This window comes from Vanessa tameamea, chromosome 3, assembly GCF_037043105.1.
Source record: "Vanessa tameamea isolate UH-Manoa-2023 chromosome 3, ilVanTame1 primary haplotype, whole genome shotgun sequence".
Taxonomy (NCBI): domain Eukaryota; kingdom Metazoa; phylum Arthropoda; class Insecta; order Lepidoptera; family Nymphalidae; genus Vanessa; species Vanessa tameamea.
In genome coordinates, this window is record NC_087311.1 from 12,326,752 (window position 1) to 12,346,164 (window position 19,413).

The 19,413-nt window shown below is 30.3% G+C and overlaps 2 protein-coding genes across 4 annotated transcripts in view; both read right to left on the reverse strand.

The window, feature by feature from the left end:
* Positions 1–1,160: 1,160 nt before the first annotated feature.
* On the reverse strand, positions 1,161–3,233 carry LOC113397422 (probable serine/threonine-protein kinase clkA). The gene has a single exon (XM_064218035.1). It carries the CDS (start codon positions 3,128–3,130, stop codon positions 2,135–2,137), a length of 996 nt encoding a protein of 331 aa, XP_064074105.1. The 5' UTR covers positions 3,131–3,233; the 3' UTR covers positions 1,161–2,134.
* Positions 3,234–14,342: 11,109 nt separating this feature from the next.
* Positions 14,343–19,413, reverse strand: part of LOC113397137 (CD151 antigen) — a 112,367-nt gene continuing 107,296 nt past the window's right edge. For all 3 annotated transcript variants that reach the window (XM_064217515.1, XM_026635306.2, XM_064217514.1), the window contains 4 exons: positions 17,405–17,596; positions 16,282–16,455; positions 15,558–15,707; positions 14,343–15,214 (listed from right to left, as the gene is read on the reverse strand). In XM_064217515.1, coding sequence (XP_064073585.1) covers positions 15,071–15,214; positions 15,558–15,707; positions 16,282–16,455; positions 17,405–17,596 — 660 coding nt within the window. In that variant the 3' untranslated portion in view covers positions 14,343–15,070. The remainder of the gene's footprint in view (positions 15,215–15,557; positions 15,708–16,281; positions 16,456–17,404; positions 17,597–19,413) is intronic.

Sequence of the window (19,413 nt, forward strand, 5' to 3'; positions counted from 1 at the left end):
CAGTCGTAATTATCTTGCTTTGTTACAGCATAAACAAAGACTTGAATCGATATTCTAGATTAAATACACTAAGACAAATAAAAAACTTTATTATATGTACGTGTTATATGTAATATACATATACTAGAATAAACATTAACTTATGTTAGTAAAATATAATAGACAAGTATTGCTTTAATCGGTTATGTCGATTTATATAAATTAGAAAAGAGCAATTAGAATTACATATTTTGACATTTGCAATTTTCTAAGTTTGTAAATAGGAGAACTATTAATTAATTGATATAAGCAAGACCATATATTTTAAGTAGGTGTAAGTAAGATTATCATTTTATACATTTAAAAAGACATTTTATCTTACTTTTAAAATGGATTAACATTACATTCAGGTAATATTATTTTCTAGTACAATTTGGTGTACTACAATATTCTAGAGACCGCGGAATGTAGATAATTATTAATTCTTAATAATTAACATTTTATAAATACCCAGCAATAGGTAAAGTGCTATTCTAAAAATAAAAATGACATGAGCTTTTAATTTTTTTTATTTTGCTAATTTTTTTGCAATCTCCTTTTAAATGATAAAAAAACGAATATAATACTACATTATGTCATAGCTATATAATATCCTGCTTATAATGCCCGCAAAAAGAAATATCACAATACGTTATAATTATTACCAATGATTACCATATGCTCGATACCGTGTATTTTATGCGATATGCAAGTCACTACAGTTCTTTGCTTAGTTAGAATTGGAGTTGTAACACAGTGTACTGTGTAAAACGTTATTATTATTAATATTAATCAGGCATAACACATTTACCTTTTACCTTTACATAGTCCGTTGGGCAGTTGTCACCATTAAACGCTGATTTAGTATGGAATGTTACATTATTAAGACTTTTTTCTGATGCATCTTCTAAATCACTTGCTTTCCCAACGCTTTGTTTAACGGTTTTATTTGTTGAAGGCTTGAAGTCGATCGTAGAATTTGCTAGATTGTTTGAATTCACCGGGAATAAATCTAAAGGCTTAACCTTGACTTTATCCGGGTTATCATTACTATTGCTTGATTTGACTTGACTTGATGGTACCTTACTTGTATTGTTTTGATTCGACTTCTCAGACATATTTCGGAATGTTTGAGGATAATAATTTTCCAAATTAATACTAGGTGACAATAAAGTTAAATTGTTGTCGTTTTCTTTAGATGATTTATGCAAATTTATTAACTTTTTATTAGATGATGAAATCGTCGGAGACAATCCTGTATTCTCAATGTTTATTAATCTCTTTTCCTGGTTAGGACTTGAACTTCTTGATTTCACAATAACTGTCTCAGTTCGAGTTACTTGCGACACAACTACTTCTTGACTGACAATATTATTTACTGTCGACAAAACCAGGAAAATATGCAAACCCAACATGATGTAATGGTTTCCTTGAATCACTAGATTAATTAAAAGAATTATATGTATATTTTGTATTGTTTTGAATAAAGATTTTTTAGATAAAATGTCTTTGTTAGAAAACTGTTGGATGTGTAATAACCAAGTAAGCGACGTCTTATGCAGGTAATGCTACGCTTTTTGTATACATGAAGAAATAATATTTATAATGATGTCGTGATAAACATAGGGGGGAAATCCTATTGTGACGAGGTTTAAATTATTTATTCGGCCTTGCTTCTTAGTAGTTTGAAATTTAAATGCAAAACCTAACACTGCGAATAAATGTAATGTATATAGTAGTTCCTATCTGCCTGTATATTATATATTATAGTGCAATATACATTATTGCGTAAAACTATACTAAATATTTATTTATTTACTAAAATAGTTTTTATTAGAAAATAAATAATATATTCGCAAATATAATAAAAGTGATTAATATTTATTCAATATATATACAAATCTGTATAGTAAAGGCGGAGTAGAATATTAATTACAAACTAGTTTATAGGTAAATAACATAATAATAATAACGCTCGTCCGACAACCAATGCCAAAAAAAAAAAACTCATTTTGCGGTTTATCATGTTACTATTAAAAAGTAAAATAATATTCTAAGCAATATATTTAAATTTCTAGTTTTAATCAAAGTATATGAACATAATATTTGTTCTGCCTTAGTCTTTAATCCTTATGTCTAATTCAAAATCTTCTTCTTCTTCTTTATCCTTATCAGTTTCCCTCTTGGGATCTTTAACATTTTTATCTTTAATATTTTCATCTGGTAAAAGAGGTATAAACAATGGAACATCATTGTCCGGTGTCTCCGTTGTCGCGGTTGGTGCGACGGTAAAGCTTGGTTTTTTGGTTGAAAATTCTGTGGTTGGCCGATTATTTAAATAGCTGCCATCTGAATTTCCATTATTATTATCGTTATCATTGTTATTGTTTTGCTGTTCTTTGTCATACATGATTGGCCGATTAGGTGTACCGTTGTTATTATTTCCATTTCCGTAATTATTATTGTTATTATTTTGTTGTTCTTTGTCATAAAGGTTTGGTCGATTAGGTCTACCGTTGTTATTATTCCCTGGATTTAGATTGGGATTATATCCGTAATTGTTATTACCATTGTTATGGTAATCGAACTTATTATTGCCATTATGTTGTGGAGGATATTGAGGTCTTCCATAATTCATATATCCTTCGTTCGGACGATGTGGGTACCTATTTGGTTTGTTTCCATTATATCCATAATTATTGGGGTAGCCTTGATTATAATTATTGTAATTACCGTTGTAGTTAAAGTTTTCATTTCCCTGATGTGGTCTTCCTTGTTGATGGGGCCTATAATCATTGTATCCTTGGCCGTAAGCTCCGTTGTTATTGAAGGGAGGTCTTTGTTGATTTGGAAGTGGCCTATGATTGCCAGGAGGTCGATGTTGTTCGTTCGGATTAGTTTCACTTTCAACGACCACTATAATGGTCTCTTGTTGTGTCGTTTTAGGTTGGTTTTCTTCGCGATTTAAATGAAGTCCTTGAGCAATACCACCAATGATACCACCAGCAACATCATGTAATTTTGAATGTGCTGACGATATTATAGTACCCAAATCAATGTTTCCGTTGCACGCAGAGATAGCAACCAAAAAAATAAACAGTTTTGTTTCCATAATACACAAAATTTTAACAATACACAAATGCAAACACGCAGCTATTCCGTGTGCTACGAGAAGCGACTGACCGCACCGTCAACTGACACAACTCATCTTCAACGTTCGTATTCATACGTACCTATATCAAAACCTGTTCGAATCCGTATTCAAGATTTTGTTTTTAGTAGTCATTATATTAAAGATAAAAAGGCAATTTTAGTGTTTAATGATGAAATTATCTTAAGAGTAAAGTTACTAAATTAGAATATATTTGATACATTAAAAAATATAATTAAATTATATTCAAATACTACATGTAGTGTACAGAAGATATAATTTTAATTTTTTTAATTATAAATAAAATTACAACATTTTAATAAATCTCATTTACTTGATTCAGTTATTTTTTCGTGTAATGATAAAATTATTAATTGAATAATAATATTAACAAACTTTTTTGTTTTGTCATACTTCAAATGGATGTAAATTTTTTTGTCATTTAATGTTGATTAATGAAGTTAGCACGGACATCAAAATCGTAGTATTTATCATATTTTGTATTATTAAGTTCATCTCTATTAGCACTAGTCAATTTAATTGGCATATACGTATTTTCAGATGTATTAGTTTTTGTACTAAATTGCTTGGTAAATTCGACGGTGCTATGACTAATAGATGTATTTGGCTTTTAATTCTTATCCCTAATGATGGAAGTTTCCATTTAAAACTATTTTTTGCCATATCTGATCTAATAATTCCTCGTTGATGTATAACAATAGGTGTCAAATCTAAATTTTTTATAGGCTTATTATTTATTAGCACTATTATTCTTATAATATATAAAGCTACACATGGGATTATAAAAAAAAAATGTCACCAAGTTTATTAGCACCTTCGCTGACATCACTTATTGTGTACATTAAGTACACAATAAAGGGTAACGGTAATTGAACTGCTAAATTACAAAATATTGGCTAAGAGCTGAACCTCTTTTACCAGCGAGAAATTTACCTCTACCTATAGAACACAAACCGTCACCCCATTTTACCCCCTCGAGGGGTGGATTAAAAAAAGTAGCCTTCCTAGGACTCAAACTATTTTGAAACCAAATTTCATCTATGTCGTTTTAGCGGTTTAAGCGTGAAGAGATTACAGACAGAGTTACTTTCGCATTTATAATATTAGTATAGTTATCGTGTAATGCGTGAGACATAAATAATTATTATGAGGTAAACATTATGATGGCCGTTCATTTTTTAAAAATGAAACAAAAAAGAACAACGAAGGCATTAAGCTAAGATTACGGATCAAGTTTTTTTTATTTCTTTTTTTAGTCTGTATTCAGTGTAGAAATTAACAGAAAATAAAAATAAATAACCGATTAAAAAACGAAACGAAACGTAAGTAGATTCGTAATCTACACTTATATTATAAAAAGGTAAAATTTGGTGGTTTTTATATTAGTCAAGGTAAAGTTAAAATCAAAAATCTTTATTCAATACAGAAGTGTTACACTACAATTTCGGAAATTAACACATGAGAAAATCCGGCGAAATTAACTCAGCGGGAACACCTGAAATAATTACAAAAATCACCATTCACAAATTCTATTGGTTACAAAATTATATTCATACTAGCGGCCCGGTACGTGCTTCGCTACGTATAAAGTGATATAATACAAAAACGAGTTAGAACATCGACTCATTTCTTAAAAAAATATATTTACTTAATGGCTAGCTATTTAAAAAAAATATTCAAAACATTTGGATAAACAATATTTTTGGTTTTTCCATTTTGAGTGTGAATAAACAAACGGCTGGGGGTACCGACTCTGGAACAGGCAACATAAAGTTGGCCGTGTGAAAAACATGATTCTTCCAAATTCACACCACAAACGTGAAGTGTTTGCCCTTGGGCCTTGTTGATGGACATCGCAAATGATAAACGAACAGGATATTGTAATCGTTTGAACTCGAAGGGCATATCAGTTTGAATCATAGGGATACGTGGTATCAAACAAACTTCACCTTTAGATTTACCAGTTAAGATCGTAGCTTCGATCAAATTTGGCAATAACTTTTTCCCTGCCAATCTGGTGCCATTACACAGTTTTGGTGGATTAATATTTCGCAATAATATAATTAAATAACCAACATTGGTGGTTATTTTCCCGCAAGATATCGATTCAGTTTCGCGTAAAAATAAAAATACAAAAGGAGTAGGTATTGACTACTAAATCAATTCTTGGTGGGAAAACAACCAACAAAATTTCATCCTGTACCTGTATAACAGCATTCGTTGTCAATGTATATAAAAATGTCAATAAAAGAATCCATTACAAAATAATAAAATACACAGCAATATATTTTTTCAAATTAAGAAACACACATACATGTAATCACTTCAACAGTTCAAAACTTACCGTTTGTGTAAATGCGTTTGACAATTTAATTCAAATAAAGCCTGCTAACTACATGAAACACCGACAGCGCACTAAAAAACTGAGTAAAATTTAAAAATTGAAAGTACACGCTACTTTTATGTCGACAAACGTAAATAAATATTTATAGGATTTTTGTTTTTAAATAGCTAGCAATTAAGCTGACAGCTCAATCACTTTTAAAATAAGAAATTGTGTTACATACCAGTATTTAATGCTATGCCATGGGTTATTTGGAAATAATAAATTGATTTTTTTAATTGATATTTACTTTTAATTTGACTGACAATTCTCCGTCTAAAAAATCTCCATTAACAAAATGACCCGCCATTTATTGAAATCATTTGTTACAAAAAATGTGATAAATGAAGAACCACTCTACCGATTTTGTGCAAACTTCACATAAACCATCTACTAAATAGTCCGAACAAACCCTGAAAATTTGGTTTGGATAGATGAGCCCGTTCTTGAGTTATAAAGTGACAACGAAAAATGCCACTTATTTTTATATATAAGATAATTGAATAGAAAATATGCATTATATTAGCTCAGCTATCAATTTTTTATTTAACGAATTTGCAATTAGTTAATAAATTACACCCGGGCGAAGCCGAGGCAGCCATAATCGCTAATATTTGTATAATTCTGTTTTCTGTCTTAAAAAAATAGGACATTAAGCCGCGATAAATCGAAAATAATGAGCTATTGACAATGTCCGCGATCGAGTATTAACGGGGTGCTTAACATGACCAATGGAGAATTGTGAAAAGATTACTCGTAGTTCCTATCTAATAGCGGCTTGTAATACTTTTTCCAATAATTGGATTCGAATATTGATCCACTTTGCTGCTCCACTTTGAAGACTTTTTGTTTCTGCTATCCATCATGCATTTGTAGCGATTACATAACCGCGGGTAAATCGGTTGGTGGGCTTTTAAATAAATAAATAATTACAATAGTCAATATTTTGATAAGTTAGGTAAATTATTTCCTTTTCCTTTTTTAAAAAAGAAGCATTTCGCTTTACGAGAGCTTACGAGACTCGAACGAATATGAACTTATACTATGACTATATTTTTTTTCTTCGGAAATACGCATTTTTGCGTTATACCACAGAATGTGGGGGCGACGAGTGCGACAAAATACCCACAAAAAATTAGAGGACATTCTGTGACATCTTTTTTGCAAAAGGAAACCATCTCCTTCCTCTTGCTACGTTCCGAGCATAGTCCATGGATTCACTTAAGCAGCCGGTGAGCACCTGCGTCAGCCTAAGCGTCAGCGTGCCGTTACTCTTCTCAACCCAGCGCCTCAGGTGATAGCGAACCGCATCCACGGCTAGCTGAAAGGGAAACCCCGAACGGACGAGAACTTCCAGTGACACCTTGGCGCCTATACCTCTTTTCATTAAAAAATGAGGAAAGTTTATTGCGAAAACCGTTTAAATATATGATACAAGAAAAATAATAAACATTTTTAAAGTATTTTAGTAAAAATTATAACAACGGAATTTGTTCCGTGTATTAGCAACCATAATTTTATTAAAAAATCATGTACTTGAAAAATCATGTACTTTATAAAATCCCTGTTTTGCGGAAATTGTGCAAAAATAACAACGCAGGAAAATCATCTTTATCCGTTTATGACACATACCTCCGTATTCTAAATTTATTACTTGTCTAAAGTTAATTTAAAAGTTAAATTAAAAAAAATGTTAAATATTTTTTATAACAAGGAAAATCATATAAATATTGTATTATAATTTTAAAGAAAACGTTACATAGTATATAAGTAGCGCCCACAATGAATTATTCGAGGAGCCATAGAGTTGCATGACGCAGGGATTTTATTATTTGTCATTGTAAGCTATTTCCCTTAATAATTAAAAAGAACTTCTTTTATTGCAAATACTCAGAAGTTATTATAAAAACTACGCGAGAATAAATTATAGTTTACTTTTTGTAAGTTGTTTTTTTAAATTATTTGTTAAATAATAATAACAATACATGGTTAATTGGCGTAAAATAAAAAAACATACTTATTATGTAAATAACCTGTTTTTTAATATAAGATTACACAGCAGTAATTAATAAACTTACTACTGTTATAAATAAAATCAAATAAGATTTCTACGATATCACGAATTTTCTAAACTTTATTTTAGATGCAATATTATTCTTGTTTTATAAAGGTATATTTTTTAATATATTCATAATTAACAAAAATACTTAAAAAGGTCCGTGACCGGAGGATCTTGATGAATCCCTAAGGTATTTTACTGATTTGTAGATTATGTTTACATACATATGGAATTTATTTTAATAAGTTAGCAAGAGTCCGTTATTGTTGATTAGGGATGTTTTATGATTAATAAATAAATTTCATCTATTTTCCTGTTCCTGAAAATAATTCTGTGATTAAAATATATTTCAAACTACGCCATAAAAGTATTTATTATTTAAACCAAATTTTTTTTTATCGTAATTATATAACTTTATAAATAAAAATAACGATTTTTATAACTGCGTATACCTATATACATATATCTACTTATATTGCAATGGTACTAACTCCGTAATACGTTAGTCACTATATACAGTTAAATGTTAATAAGTTATAGGTTAATAAAAACAGTCGCTTTTTTCAGTTATCAACTATTTTTAAATTTTAGTTTTTATTAAATTTCCATGTATAATACAAATTTAACGCAGGTAATAAGCCGATAACGAATATACTTGTATTTTATAAACATAGTCTAGTCTAGAGAGCGTGTTTGGTCTTTCAATGCACATTACTATATATTTTTTATTAAAAATAATTATGATTATTGTAAGGCTAAAGTTTATTCAAATATCAAATGTTCATTAACCAACTATGGTTCATAAAGGAATGATTATCATGAAGCTAATTCTTCATAGCTTAAAATGTTATAGCGTTACTCATCTAACATTTATCAGTGTGCTTAACTAAAGACTAAATACATAGCTATGTACAAGAAAACCTTTTACGAACTCGGACAGCTAGTGTTGTATATCTTAGTAATAAGTTAATATATAATATAATCATCCGATCAACATACTTTGATTGTTTTGTTTAAGTATGTAATACTATATCCTGCATTTACTAAATTATATACTAGTATAATAATTATACCCTTTTAAATGATATCAATGAGTAAAATGGTTTACAAGAAATAGTTTAAGACTTAATAATGGCTAGTGACTTACTAATTAATACTGATAGGAATATATCAAATTATTAAAAAATAATAATATTGTCTATACCTATATCTCATTGTCTTTGATTAGATCTATACGGATGACTCGGTTATTATAATTAGTATATATTGAATGAACAGTTACATAAGACAAAGACTGAATAGTGGTAACAAAACAAATACTTAATGTGTAAATATAATAAATTTTAACAAAATTTCGCAAGTAACGTTATCAAACGTAAAAAGAGGTAAAACAGGCAAGTATAGCGCCATAGAGTCTATAATGTAACGTATTATAACCGTCACACTCACAAGTTAGTATAATCTAATTCTACTAACTTGTGACGGTTATAATACATTAACGATTCAATGAATAAAAATACCAATGAATTAAAAAGTATATTTAAAAGAGAGAAATTATAAGATAATTAATAATAAAATTTATCAGTACTACTATTATATTAGTTAAAATTATTTTGGCAATAGGAATATGAAACATATCATATTTCTATATATTATCCGAGAACATGTTAATTGTATTAACAAGTTTTTCTCAGAATATCCAACTTCTATTTAGGATTATTTTAGTTAATTTAGCTTTGGTTGGTCGCGTTGAATATATTGATTGATGATGATGATGATATATTGATTCGTAGACGATGAAAAAGTATTTTAGAGGCTAGGTGGGGCGATCAATATGACTATTTATTATTTTATATAATAGTACTTAGTCTCGTTGAATACGTCGGTCAACGGCCGACATCCGTTTAATAACATTGATATATTATATAAGTTGATTTTGTGATTGGCTTTGATAAAGCGGTGATGGATACCTTTAATTTCATAGATGTGATTCATATAATGAGGATTCCACATACTCCAAAATTGATCTTACAAATTTATTATATAATAAAATAAGCGTTAACGGATGCTTTAATTCTTTAGAAATACTCAGCACCAAGCACTCAGTAAGACTTATCAGCTATATAACCGACGTGTTCATCGAAGAGTACCTTGGAGTCAATAAAAACAATACAATACAATCCATGATTATATTGTCTCTATTGATTACTTCGCCATTCAATTTGTATTGTATTATAATCAATAGTCACTATTTTTCTAGTAAACGTCGTAACGTTGAATTCTTTTAAGTATAGGAATAAGGAATTTTGTTAACAATAGCCAACAGGCCCCTCAGACAATTAAAATCTAAAAATCTAAGTAGTCTTCGGGTTTTATTTTTCGTTGTTTTATGTATCTTATTGTTATCAGCATACAAAAAAAAAACGTTGAGTGCCTAAAACCTAAAATGATATCGTTTATATAAATATGTAACAATAATGGTCCTAAATGCGAACCTTGTGGTACCCTGGGCGGCGCAGGAATAAATGATGAGCAAAAGCCTGTACCTGTCTGGCGTCTGTTAGATAGGATTTAATTCAACCCATGTAAATCGATGTATCGATAATTTTTCGAGAAGGATGGCATGAGAAATTTTATTTAAAGCAATACAATGTATACAGCGACCACTTAGTAACCGTCCTTCTCGTATGTGACCAATGCAAATGCATATAAATTAGTTTTAGTAGATCTTCTATTATTAATCCGAGCTGCTAGTATGTATCATATTTATTAGCCTGTTTGTTGAAAAAAGTAGTTTTAGTTGTTCCCGAGACATTTATGTTAATGTATCGAAACTCGATCTAAGACGTGATTTAAAATACTATTCCACTATAGTTTTAGGTATTAACAAGTCATTTTAGGTATATTTGTAGCAGAGCATATGAACAAATACTTGTTATCCTTAATCCACATCAGAGGCGTAGAATGCCTATACCTGAAAGCGTAACATATTTTTTCATACCAGAACAAAACCAACATGAAGAAACCCTTGTCATGATGACGTTTTTGTAAATACAATTAAATATGTCCTCGCTGTAATCTGCGGCAGTGATATAACTGGCCATGAGATTATAGTCGGTTTATATCTTAGCACATCTGAGTTAATTATATTAATATAATATATATATAATATAATAATAAATTCCATGTATTTAATTATCTATGTAATTGATGGAGAAGAGTAACTACTGAGTTAGTCGCCAGTCTCTTCTGCAGAATCTAAATTCCGAACCTCTATTAAGTTAAGTTTCTAAGTCTTGCTAAACTGTTTATTCAAATAATGTCTGCGGGTCAGCCTGGAATATTTGGAAGATGGACGAAATAGTGTGGCTTATCGATTTGATATTTGGACTAACTGCAAATATATTTCTCGTGACATTGTCTCTCCGAGATAGTTAGAAGTAAAAACATCGCATTTAAATATTAATTGTATTATAAACTGAACTTCTGTAAAATATTTACATATATAGAGCTTGTGTTCTATACTGTACCTTGCTCGATGAAAATCAAATTTTAATTCAATCTTCACAAGATACAACCAATCCTTTATTGAACATGTTTTTTTTCTTATACGGAAATGTAATAAACAGGTTATTTCAACGGTTTCTTGTTTACGAATAGGCCATAATTGCTCTTCAGTTCGTTTTAAGAAAACTAGGGTGAGAACTAGTTCGTTTTTTGAATGTGGTATTGATAATTCTACATCATTGTATTTCATCTTACCTCGTGTGATCCTTCGCCCTTTTTATCATCCAGTTCCAGTTTTGCTCTAATAGTATTTTTAAAGATTTTGTAAAATAATTAATTGTAATATCATCATATCTGAGTCCAGTAAGTAAAAATATGCAAAAGCTCTAAGAAACTTGAAGTACTTAGTAATTTTAGAAATATTGAATTAACATCCTAATACACGAAAACTTGATAATTATGACATCGGTGTGTCTCAAGTAGGCTGTTACAATGTAGAATCAAACTCTGGGTTGAAGTCTAAATCGGTGATAATAAATAACACACTCGTGCTAAATAAAAATTAGATAAAAATAACAAAAAATCAGAACTTCACCGCTGTTTTTGCTTAAAGGAGTCAGTGTGATAAGGATTGTATCTGTATTTTTTTAAGAATATTTCTAGGCTACTAGAATTTTCTTTTTTTAAATATTTGAGTGTGATGTATGTGTTTAGAAGCCACGATGAAAAGGTTTGATTGATAAAAAGATTTTATTATTAATTGTATAAACTATTATTTGAGTGCGAAATAAACCCTCAGTTTCGTTAATTATATTAAATACGTAAGAACTTACAATTTCTCTACTACGAACTCCTATTATGTTTACAGATAACCGTATGATAAATCAATACTACGTTTTAGCAAAATATGTAAATGATTTAAAAGATCGCCGTTTAGTGACCTTTTGTATATAATGTATTCATACATTTGTCCAAATAGTTGTGATATCTAGGAAAATAACTCAATAAAACTAATAAAAAAAACCTGTATTTTAATTTGCAATTTCAAAAATGATGTTCTTTCTTTATGGTATAAATATTTAAACAAAAATTAATAGGCGTACACATGTTAGGAATATATCATTAATCGTTCACATCCGTCCTCACACACTCCATCCATGTCTTCTTAGGTCGTCCTCTTCCCCTCGCTCCCTCTGCGCTCATGCTCATCACCTTTAGTACCTAACGTGTCTTCTCTCTGTGCCTCACATGTCTCTACTATTTCAAACCTGTATGTTTCCTATCACTTTTTCTGTTATTATATACTCGTTTCTTATTCTCTTCTCTTCTTCATCTCAACATTCTCATCTCTGTTACATGCAATTTATTTTCATCCTTCTTCTTCACGGCCTAGCATTCAGATCCATACATGACAATACATGATAATCTATGCTGAATATGTTTTATAATAATTACGGATATAGTAAATAAATGGCTAAACAAGACTTATAAACTTAAGTGATAATAATGGAAAAATAAAACTGAAATCAACGAAAAAATATTTCCTTTAAGCAATGCTAGCTCGACAATATTTGCCGTTTTTTAATTTCCACGTTTTAATAGAAACTATTTACCTACGTCAAACGAAGTAAATATGTTTTATAATCTGTGTAATAAAATACAGGATATACCTACGAAATAATAATTGCAGAAGAGGTTATATTAACTTTATTCTTATAAATTAGTAAGGCACACATTAGCTTTGGTTATAATATTACAATAGTTTATAGTGACTTATACGACTATATTTTACATATTGATATATTTAACACTAGTTACATAAATTTTCTTTTTTATACTATAATAAATAATTGTTTTAAGCACATTTATGTAGTCCGTTTTGTTTCAATAAATTTGTACAACAATTAAAAATGTATGTAATTATTATATCGTAACTTCGCATAAATACTTTGTACAAATTTATTTGAAACTTACTAAAAACGTACCACCCAGCTATATAAATTTGGGTTATCGATATAAGCGTATTAAAGCGACGTCGAGATTCGTAAATTTTTGCGAAATAAAAAAATACAACACGTCGCTGTAAATTGACAAAAAAAAAAAACAATTTATTGAAATAAACTTTTATCTAACTCTCATTAATAAACCCGCTTTTTGCATTTATTATTTATTTGGTAAGTTGCCTTTAAGTAGTGGAACTTTTGCCTAGATAATTTTGAAATATAATTTTATTATTTATTTTGGATCTACTGTTGGTTTTCCTAATGAAAATAAAATTAAAATATAATATGTATTATTTGTTTCTATAGTGAAGTACAGTTTTAACTAAAATTTTGTCTATTATTTAAAAAGGATAATTAATTATTTATATATTTACAAAAAAAAATTGTAAGCCAATAAAAAATAATAATAAAAAAAAAAATAACAATAATTGACAAAGTTATATGACGAAACGGCATTTAGGTAATGATGAAAAAATATCTAATATAGTATAGGGCGTAAGTACTTTTAAGACCCAGTTTTTTGTCGCAGTTGAAGGCGAAATTTATTTATTGGTTAAAGAACTTTGTTTAAAGGTTTGACAATTTTGTATTTAGAACTTGATCTAATTAGAATTACGAACTTAGATATGCAGCGATGAGATGTTATATATATTTTTTTTCAATTTACATTGATAAAAAATGTTATTATATGTTCAAAACGTCACGAGGCGTTCCTAAGACCGCAAGTGAGACCAAGCGTGACATGTTAATCATGTACACACAGATAATGTTATATTAATTATACCAAAAAATATTACTTTTTAATTAAATTAAATTCCAAAAAGAAACATAAAAATAATGACGGACAAAAAAAGCCAAACTAAAAAATAGTTTTCAGTGTAGATTCTAATCTTTTTTTAAATTATATTATTGTTTTTTTTTTTAATTTATTATATATATTTCGATGTAATTTAATTTATATATAAATTATGGCTTAAATTTCGTTAACAAATATAGCACCTTTATTTTTAAAATAACGCGATACAAATTACGTGTAAAATATGTACATCTATAAGTTAAAAAATATTACATTTTTTATAGGTTTTTTCTACAGTGAAAATATACTTTAAAATAGACAAAGATTAAAAAAAATATAACCAATGATCATATTATTAAATGTTGCCAGTTGTTTTCGAAATATTTTTTTAGAAATACAAATTCTTTATTATTATAATAATTTATATCACGTTTAAAATAACATTACAAATTGCACGCTTAACACAATAATATAAATTCGGTCTTGGTGTCTAAAACTACTAACTAGATACGAACATTTTTTTAAATTCTATGACAGTGTAGCACTGATGAACACACATACAAGGTTTATCTACATATTGGAGATTCTACAGATTTTTCATAATTTTCTGTAAATTTTTCATCTTATTTAGTGTTTTAGATTTCTAAGAGATTTCTTTATTATCAACATAAAAATAATAGATATATATATAATATATATATATAAGTAAGTAACGCAGCCTTAATTGAAAATATATAAACATTTTTTTCCACAATGTCTATCTAATATAATTAACAAAACAAAACTTTACAATAATAATTTGATTATGTGCAAATTATATTAAAATATGTTACTACTTATTCATATTAAAATATGTGTTCAAATTAAATAATTTTAAATTAAATTATAACAGACTTTCAGCTTAAATGCTGACATTGTCGCTGATCGTTGATATTGGAATTTTTTCTTCCTTGTCGGGTTTAGAATGCAATGGACAAGGCGCACGTTTAATAGTTCTCTTAACTTGAGTTCGTTTAGCGATCTTTGGGGGTCTCTGCGGTTGCCTCGCCATTGGTGCTTTGGTTAAGTCACCAACAGAAGCCGACTTGTCGATAACCTTGCACTTATTAGGAGGCGCAGGGTTAGGCCGGGGTCAGTCGATCACGTGTTTTATCTTCACATACAGCACGCACGAGAAGAAAAACCCGAATATAGGTATGACAGACATCCCAACGCCTACTGCTGCTAGTATAATAAGGTTGTCTCGTATGTGGTTCGTAAATTGAAGCATACATCCCTGGAAAAAATAAATGACAATTTGCTTAGGCGACAAAAATATTATTTAAATGTAATTACGATAAAGTTAAATGATATGAATAAGCTGAAATCTAATGTCTCGTAGACATAAAAGTTCATGGACGAATTAGTGAATGATACTTATACGGAAGATGGAGTGATTTATAAATAATATTAAATATTATTAGTACATTCTAAATAATATTGTATAAAATACCTCGTGTGCAAGGTGTACATATAGGATATATTTTCAGATAGATGTATTTATGTAAAACGTAATATAGAAACTAAATTCGCCGGCCCGAACTCACTCTCAGAGTAATTTCTGACCGGCAAAGACTCACGTCGTAGTAGATGTTGGAGGGGTGGTCGCGGGCGCCGCAGCGCGCGCGCACGCTGCGGCAGCACGAGTCGGGCACGAGCAGGCGCGGGTCGTGCTCGTGCCACGCGCTGCGCCGCCAGTCCGAGTAGCGCAGCGCGCCGCAGCACTTGAACTGCGGGCCGACACTTCATTTATATACGTACGGTTGAGTTTATATACATCCTGCCTAGAAAGTGTGCATTGTTATCTTTGATAAAACTTTTTATTCAGTAATATACCTTATTTCGCAATGATTATTTGAGATGAGATTTAAATTAAAAGGCCAAGTCAATTTAACTTATTGGTAATGGCGAATCAAGGCCGATATATTTAACCTCTTATGCTAGTTCTCAATGTAAGCGGCTAAAAAAATTGTAAAACATTGGAAAATTTTAAATTACACGCCGTCGTCGCTCTTTTTATGGGAAAATCGAACTACTAAAAAAATATGACATATTATTTAAGATACAGTTAAACGTGCGTTTAATGTTAGACTTATTTATATAATTATAAATACACGGAAAAAACTCTATAACTCGTTGTTTTAGTTTTTATAGACTAATTAATTTGTTTCATGAATCTACTTAATATTATATCGAATTCAAATTGCTATACATTTATCTTTTATTTTATTGTACTATCAAAAGATTGAACAAGACTTAAAGTGTAACAGCCGAGACCACTGAAGCATCTTCAGAGTCAGGTACCTCAGTCTGCATGCTGTCGACAGCGTTAGTGACGATGGTATCCAGCGCGTAGTTGGTTATGAAGGTGGTGTTGAGCTCCGCCCGCAGTTCGTCCTCGACGGCCACCTCGTAGTAGTACGCGAGGCCGCCCGCACCCGCCTCCAGGATGAACGTGATCAGCAGGAAATATGTATACTGAAATATTACAAGAGAATATTTAGATTTTTTAAAAGCTTTCATTTCAATTGCAATGTTCGTTTGTTTAGGTCAAATCTTGCAATATTAACTAAAACTAATTATTTCCATCATATACAGTTGAAATTTTACGTTTGTTCAAGCAAGCCTGACATAATTTCATATCGTGGATTGGCTCTAAATCAAGGAACTTCTCAACAAGATTTATTCGTTTATTAATTGAAATTTATAACGCTCTAACTTTATATCTATGATTCGCGCGTTCTTTCAAAGTTCATCCTCTAGCAACGACATCTTAATTTCATATATTTTAACGGACACTTTATATTAACAAAGATAATTTTTATCTTTACACTCCAAATAAGTATGACGTCTTACAAATTACGATCGTTGGGTCAATATCAACAATAGATTCCGAATGTTTACGTTATTATTCGATTTAAAATAGATAAATGAAACGCTTTGTATGGGATTTCGATTGTGATTTTCAATTTTATCAAGGAGCAATACTTTGAGTGAGCCAGTGTAACTCAAGACACAAGGGACATAACATCTTAATTCTGATGGTCGGCGCCATCTGCAAAATGTGTTAATTATATTTGCATTTATATAGTGAAATAATAAACGAAAAACACTTGGTGGTAGGGCTTTGTGCAAGCCCGTCTGGGTAGGTACCACCCACTCATCAGATATTCTACCGCCAAGCAGCAGTACTCAGTATTGTTGTGTTCCGGTTAGAAGGGTGAGTGAGCCAGTGTAATCACAGGCACAAGGGACATAACATCTTAGTTCCCAAGGTTGGTGGCGCATAGGTGATGTAAGGAATGGTTAATATTTCTTACAGCGCCTTTGTCTATGGGCCGTGGTAACCACTTACCATCAGGTGGCCCATATGCTCGTCCGCCAATCAATGCCATAAAAATAAAAAAAAAAAAAAAAAAATACTTACACACAATAAACTGGTTCTGTTTTCAGTCTTAAGACCGCAGCAGCCGAGGGCGCAAAGCGGTACTCCTAAAGCACCGGCGATTATAAGGAGGTATGCAATCGCGGGGTAAGTGGGCGTCGGCAGGAGGGAGACGAATCTATGTCTAGACGTAACTGTCCAAGCGCCAACTAGCAAAACGCCGGCTCCTGCAAACTAGATATTTACAAATTAGTTACCAGTTATCAGACCCGGCTTCGCACGGGTAAAAAACGTTTTTAAATAATTAGTCCCATTGGTCGGGATAGCTTTTTCCGATTACTTCAACAATCATCATATTTCAGGCAATTTAAACAAAATCTTAATGAATTATACAATTAAACCTTCCTCACGAATCGCTCCGTCCATTAGTAAAAACCGTATAATATCCGTTGGGTACTTTTTGAATTGGCTTGAATAGATACAGTTGGAGGAGGAGGCTTTTATTTTATAAATTTTTTTTACTGATATACTATGTAATTAAAATGGTGGCAAAGAGTAACTATTGAGTTTCTTGCCGGTTCATCCCGGTAGAATTTACTTTCCGAAACGGTAGATTAACCGGTAGATTTAAATTTAATTCAACATTGTAACATGACCATTCGAAAGTGCTTTCATTAGCCTATTTGAATAAAGAATATTTTTACTTAATATGAAGTGAAGATAGAGCTGGCAACCGGTATCGAGTAAAGGCCAGTCAATGTCTCCTCTGCTTTAGAGGAGAGGGAAGAGCTTGGAGTTTATTGTGATGCGAGTTGGTGGTGGTTGGTTGGTGGTTACACATGTATCAGTGGGGTTATTGCGGTTATAGCATAGCAACTGTTGCTCTCAAATATTAGTTGCGGATTGATAAATGTTGCAGTCGATAATTCAGTATTGCATAGGTCTATAATACTGATTTATATTTTTTTTATTTCATTTCATATCAATCCACAACAAATATTTGATAGCAACAGTTGCTACGCTATAACCGTAATAGCCCCACAGATTCCATCCGATACAGTTTACATTTACATTTACATTACAAAATTGTATACACGATAACCGAGTTTAAAGTTTGCATAACTTTGTGACTTGTGTCAACAATTTAATTAAGAACTTTAATATAACATTCAGGATTAGTCAGAATATAAATAATATAAATGTTGTTTAAATATTGATTAAAGAAAACAAATTATTATATTAAGTTGATTAGATTAGAGTACTTTATTTGGAGTAGGTAAGTTCAAGCAATTGAGTGGTATCATTAATATGTTCAAAGTTCATTTAGTTCAATTCATTATAATTTAATTTAATTATTATGAATTCAATTCATTAAGTTTCAATTTCGTTAAATATTACTAGTAATATAATATCATGATTTATTTTAAACATAAATAAAAGAAAAAAATCTTTTACACTAACAATTTTAAATTAGTTCTTAAACTGTTTGTGATTAAAGAAATATGGTAAGCGTTCTATTCCTCTTACGCGCGAGGCGTTAATTAGTCGGAAATTAGAAATCTTATGTAGGTTAAAAACAAAAATAGTAGGCGTGCTATAACATAGGCGACGACATAACTTATCTGTTACTGGATACTTGTAAACATCGTCGGTTAAGATAGTTTTCATTGAGCCTAGCGAGATTGTAAACTGCCAGAAAAATTCGAAACGTAGCATTTAATGTATTATATACATTACATACATACATTATATATACATCACGACCAATTTTAGTTTTAAATAAAAATTAGGTTTTTTTTTGGTAGTGGCCGTCCATATTTCCCGCGTTAAACACGGTCTTTTTTTAGTCTGATTATAACCATTTTAACAAATAGGTTATTAAAAATAAAAATGTATATTTGGAACTGTCTGCTAGATCCTGATTAGGGCGTTTAATCAAACGATCAAACGCTTCGGGTTTATTTATATAACGGGTATATTTATACAATATACACATGCCAATCGGTTTAATTGGCTTAAACATGTCGAGATTAAACTTTTAAAAGTGTTAA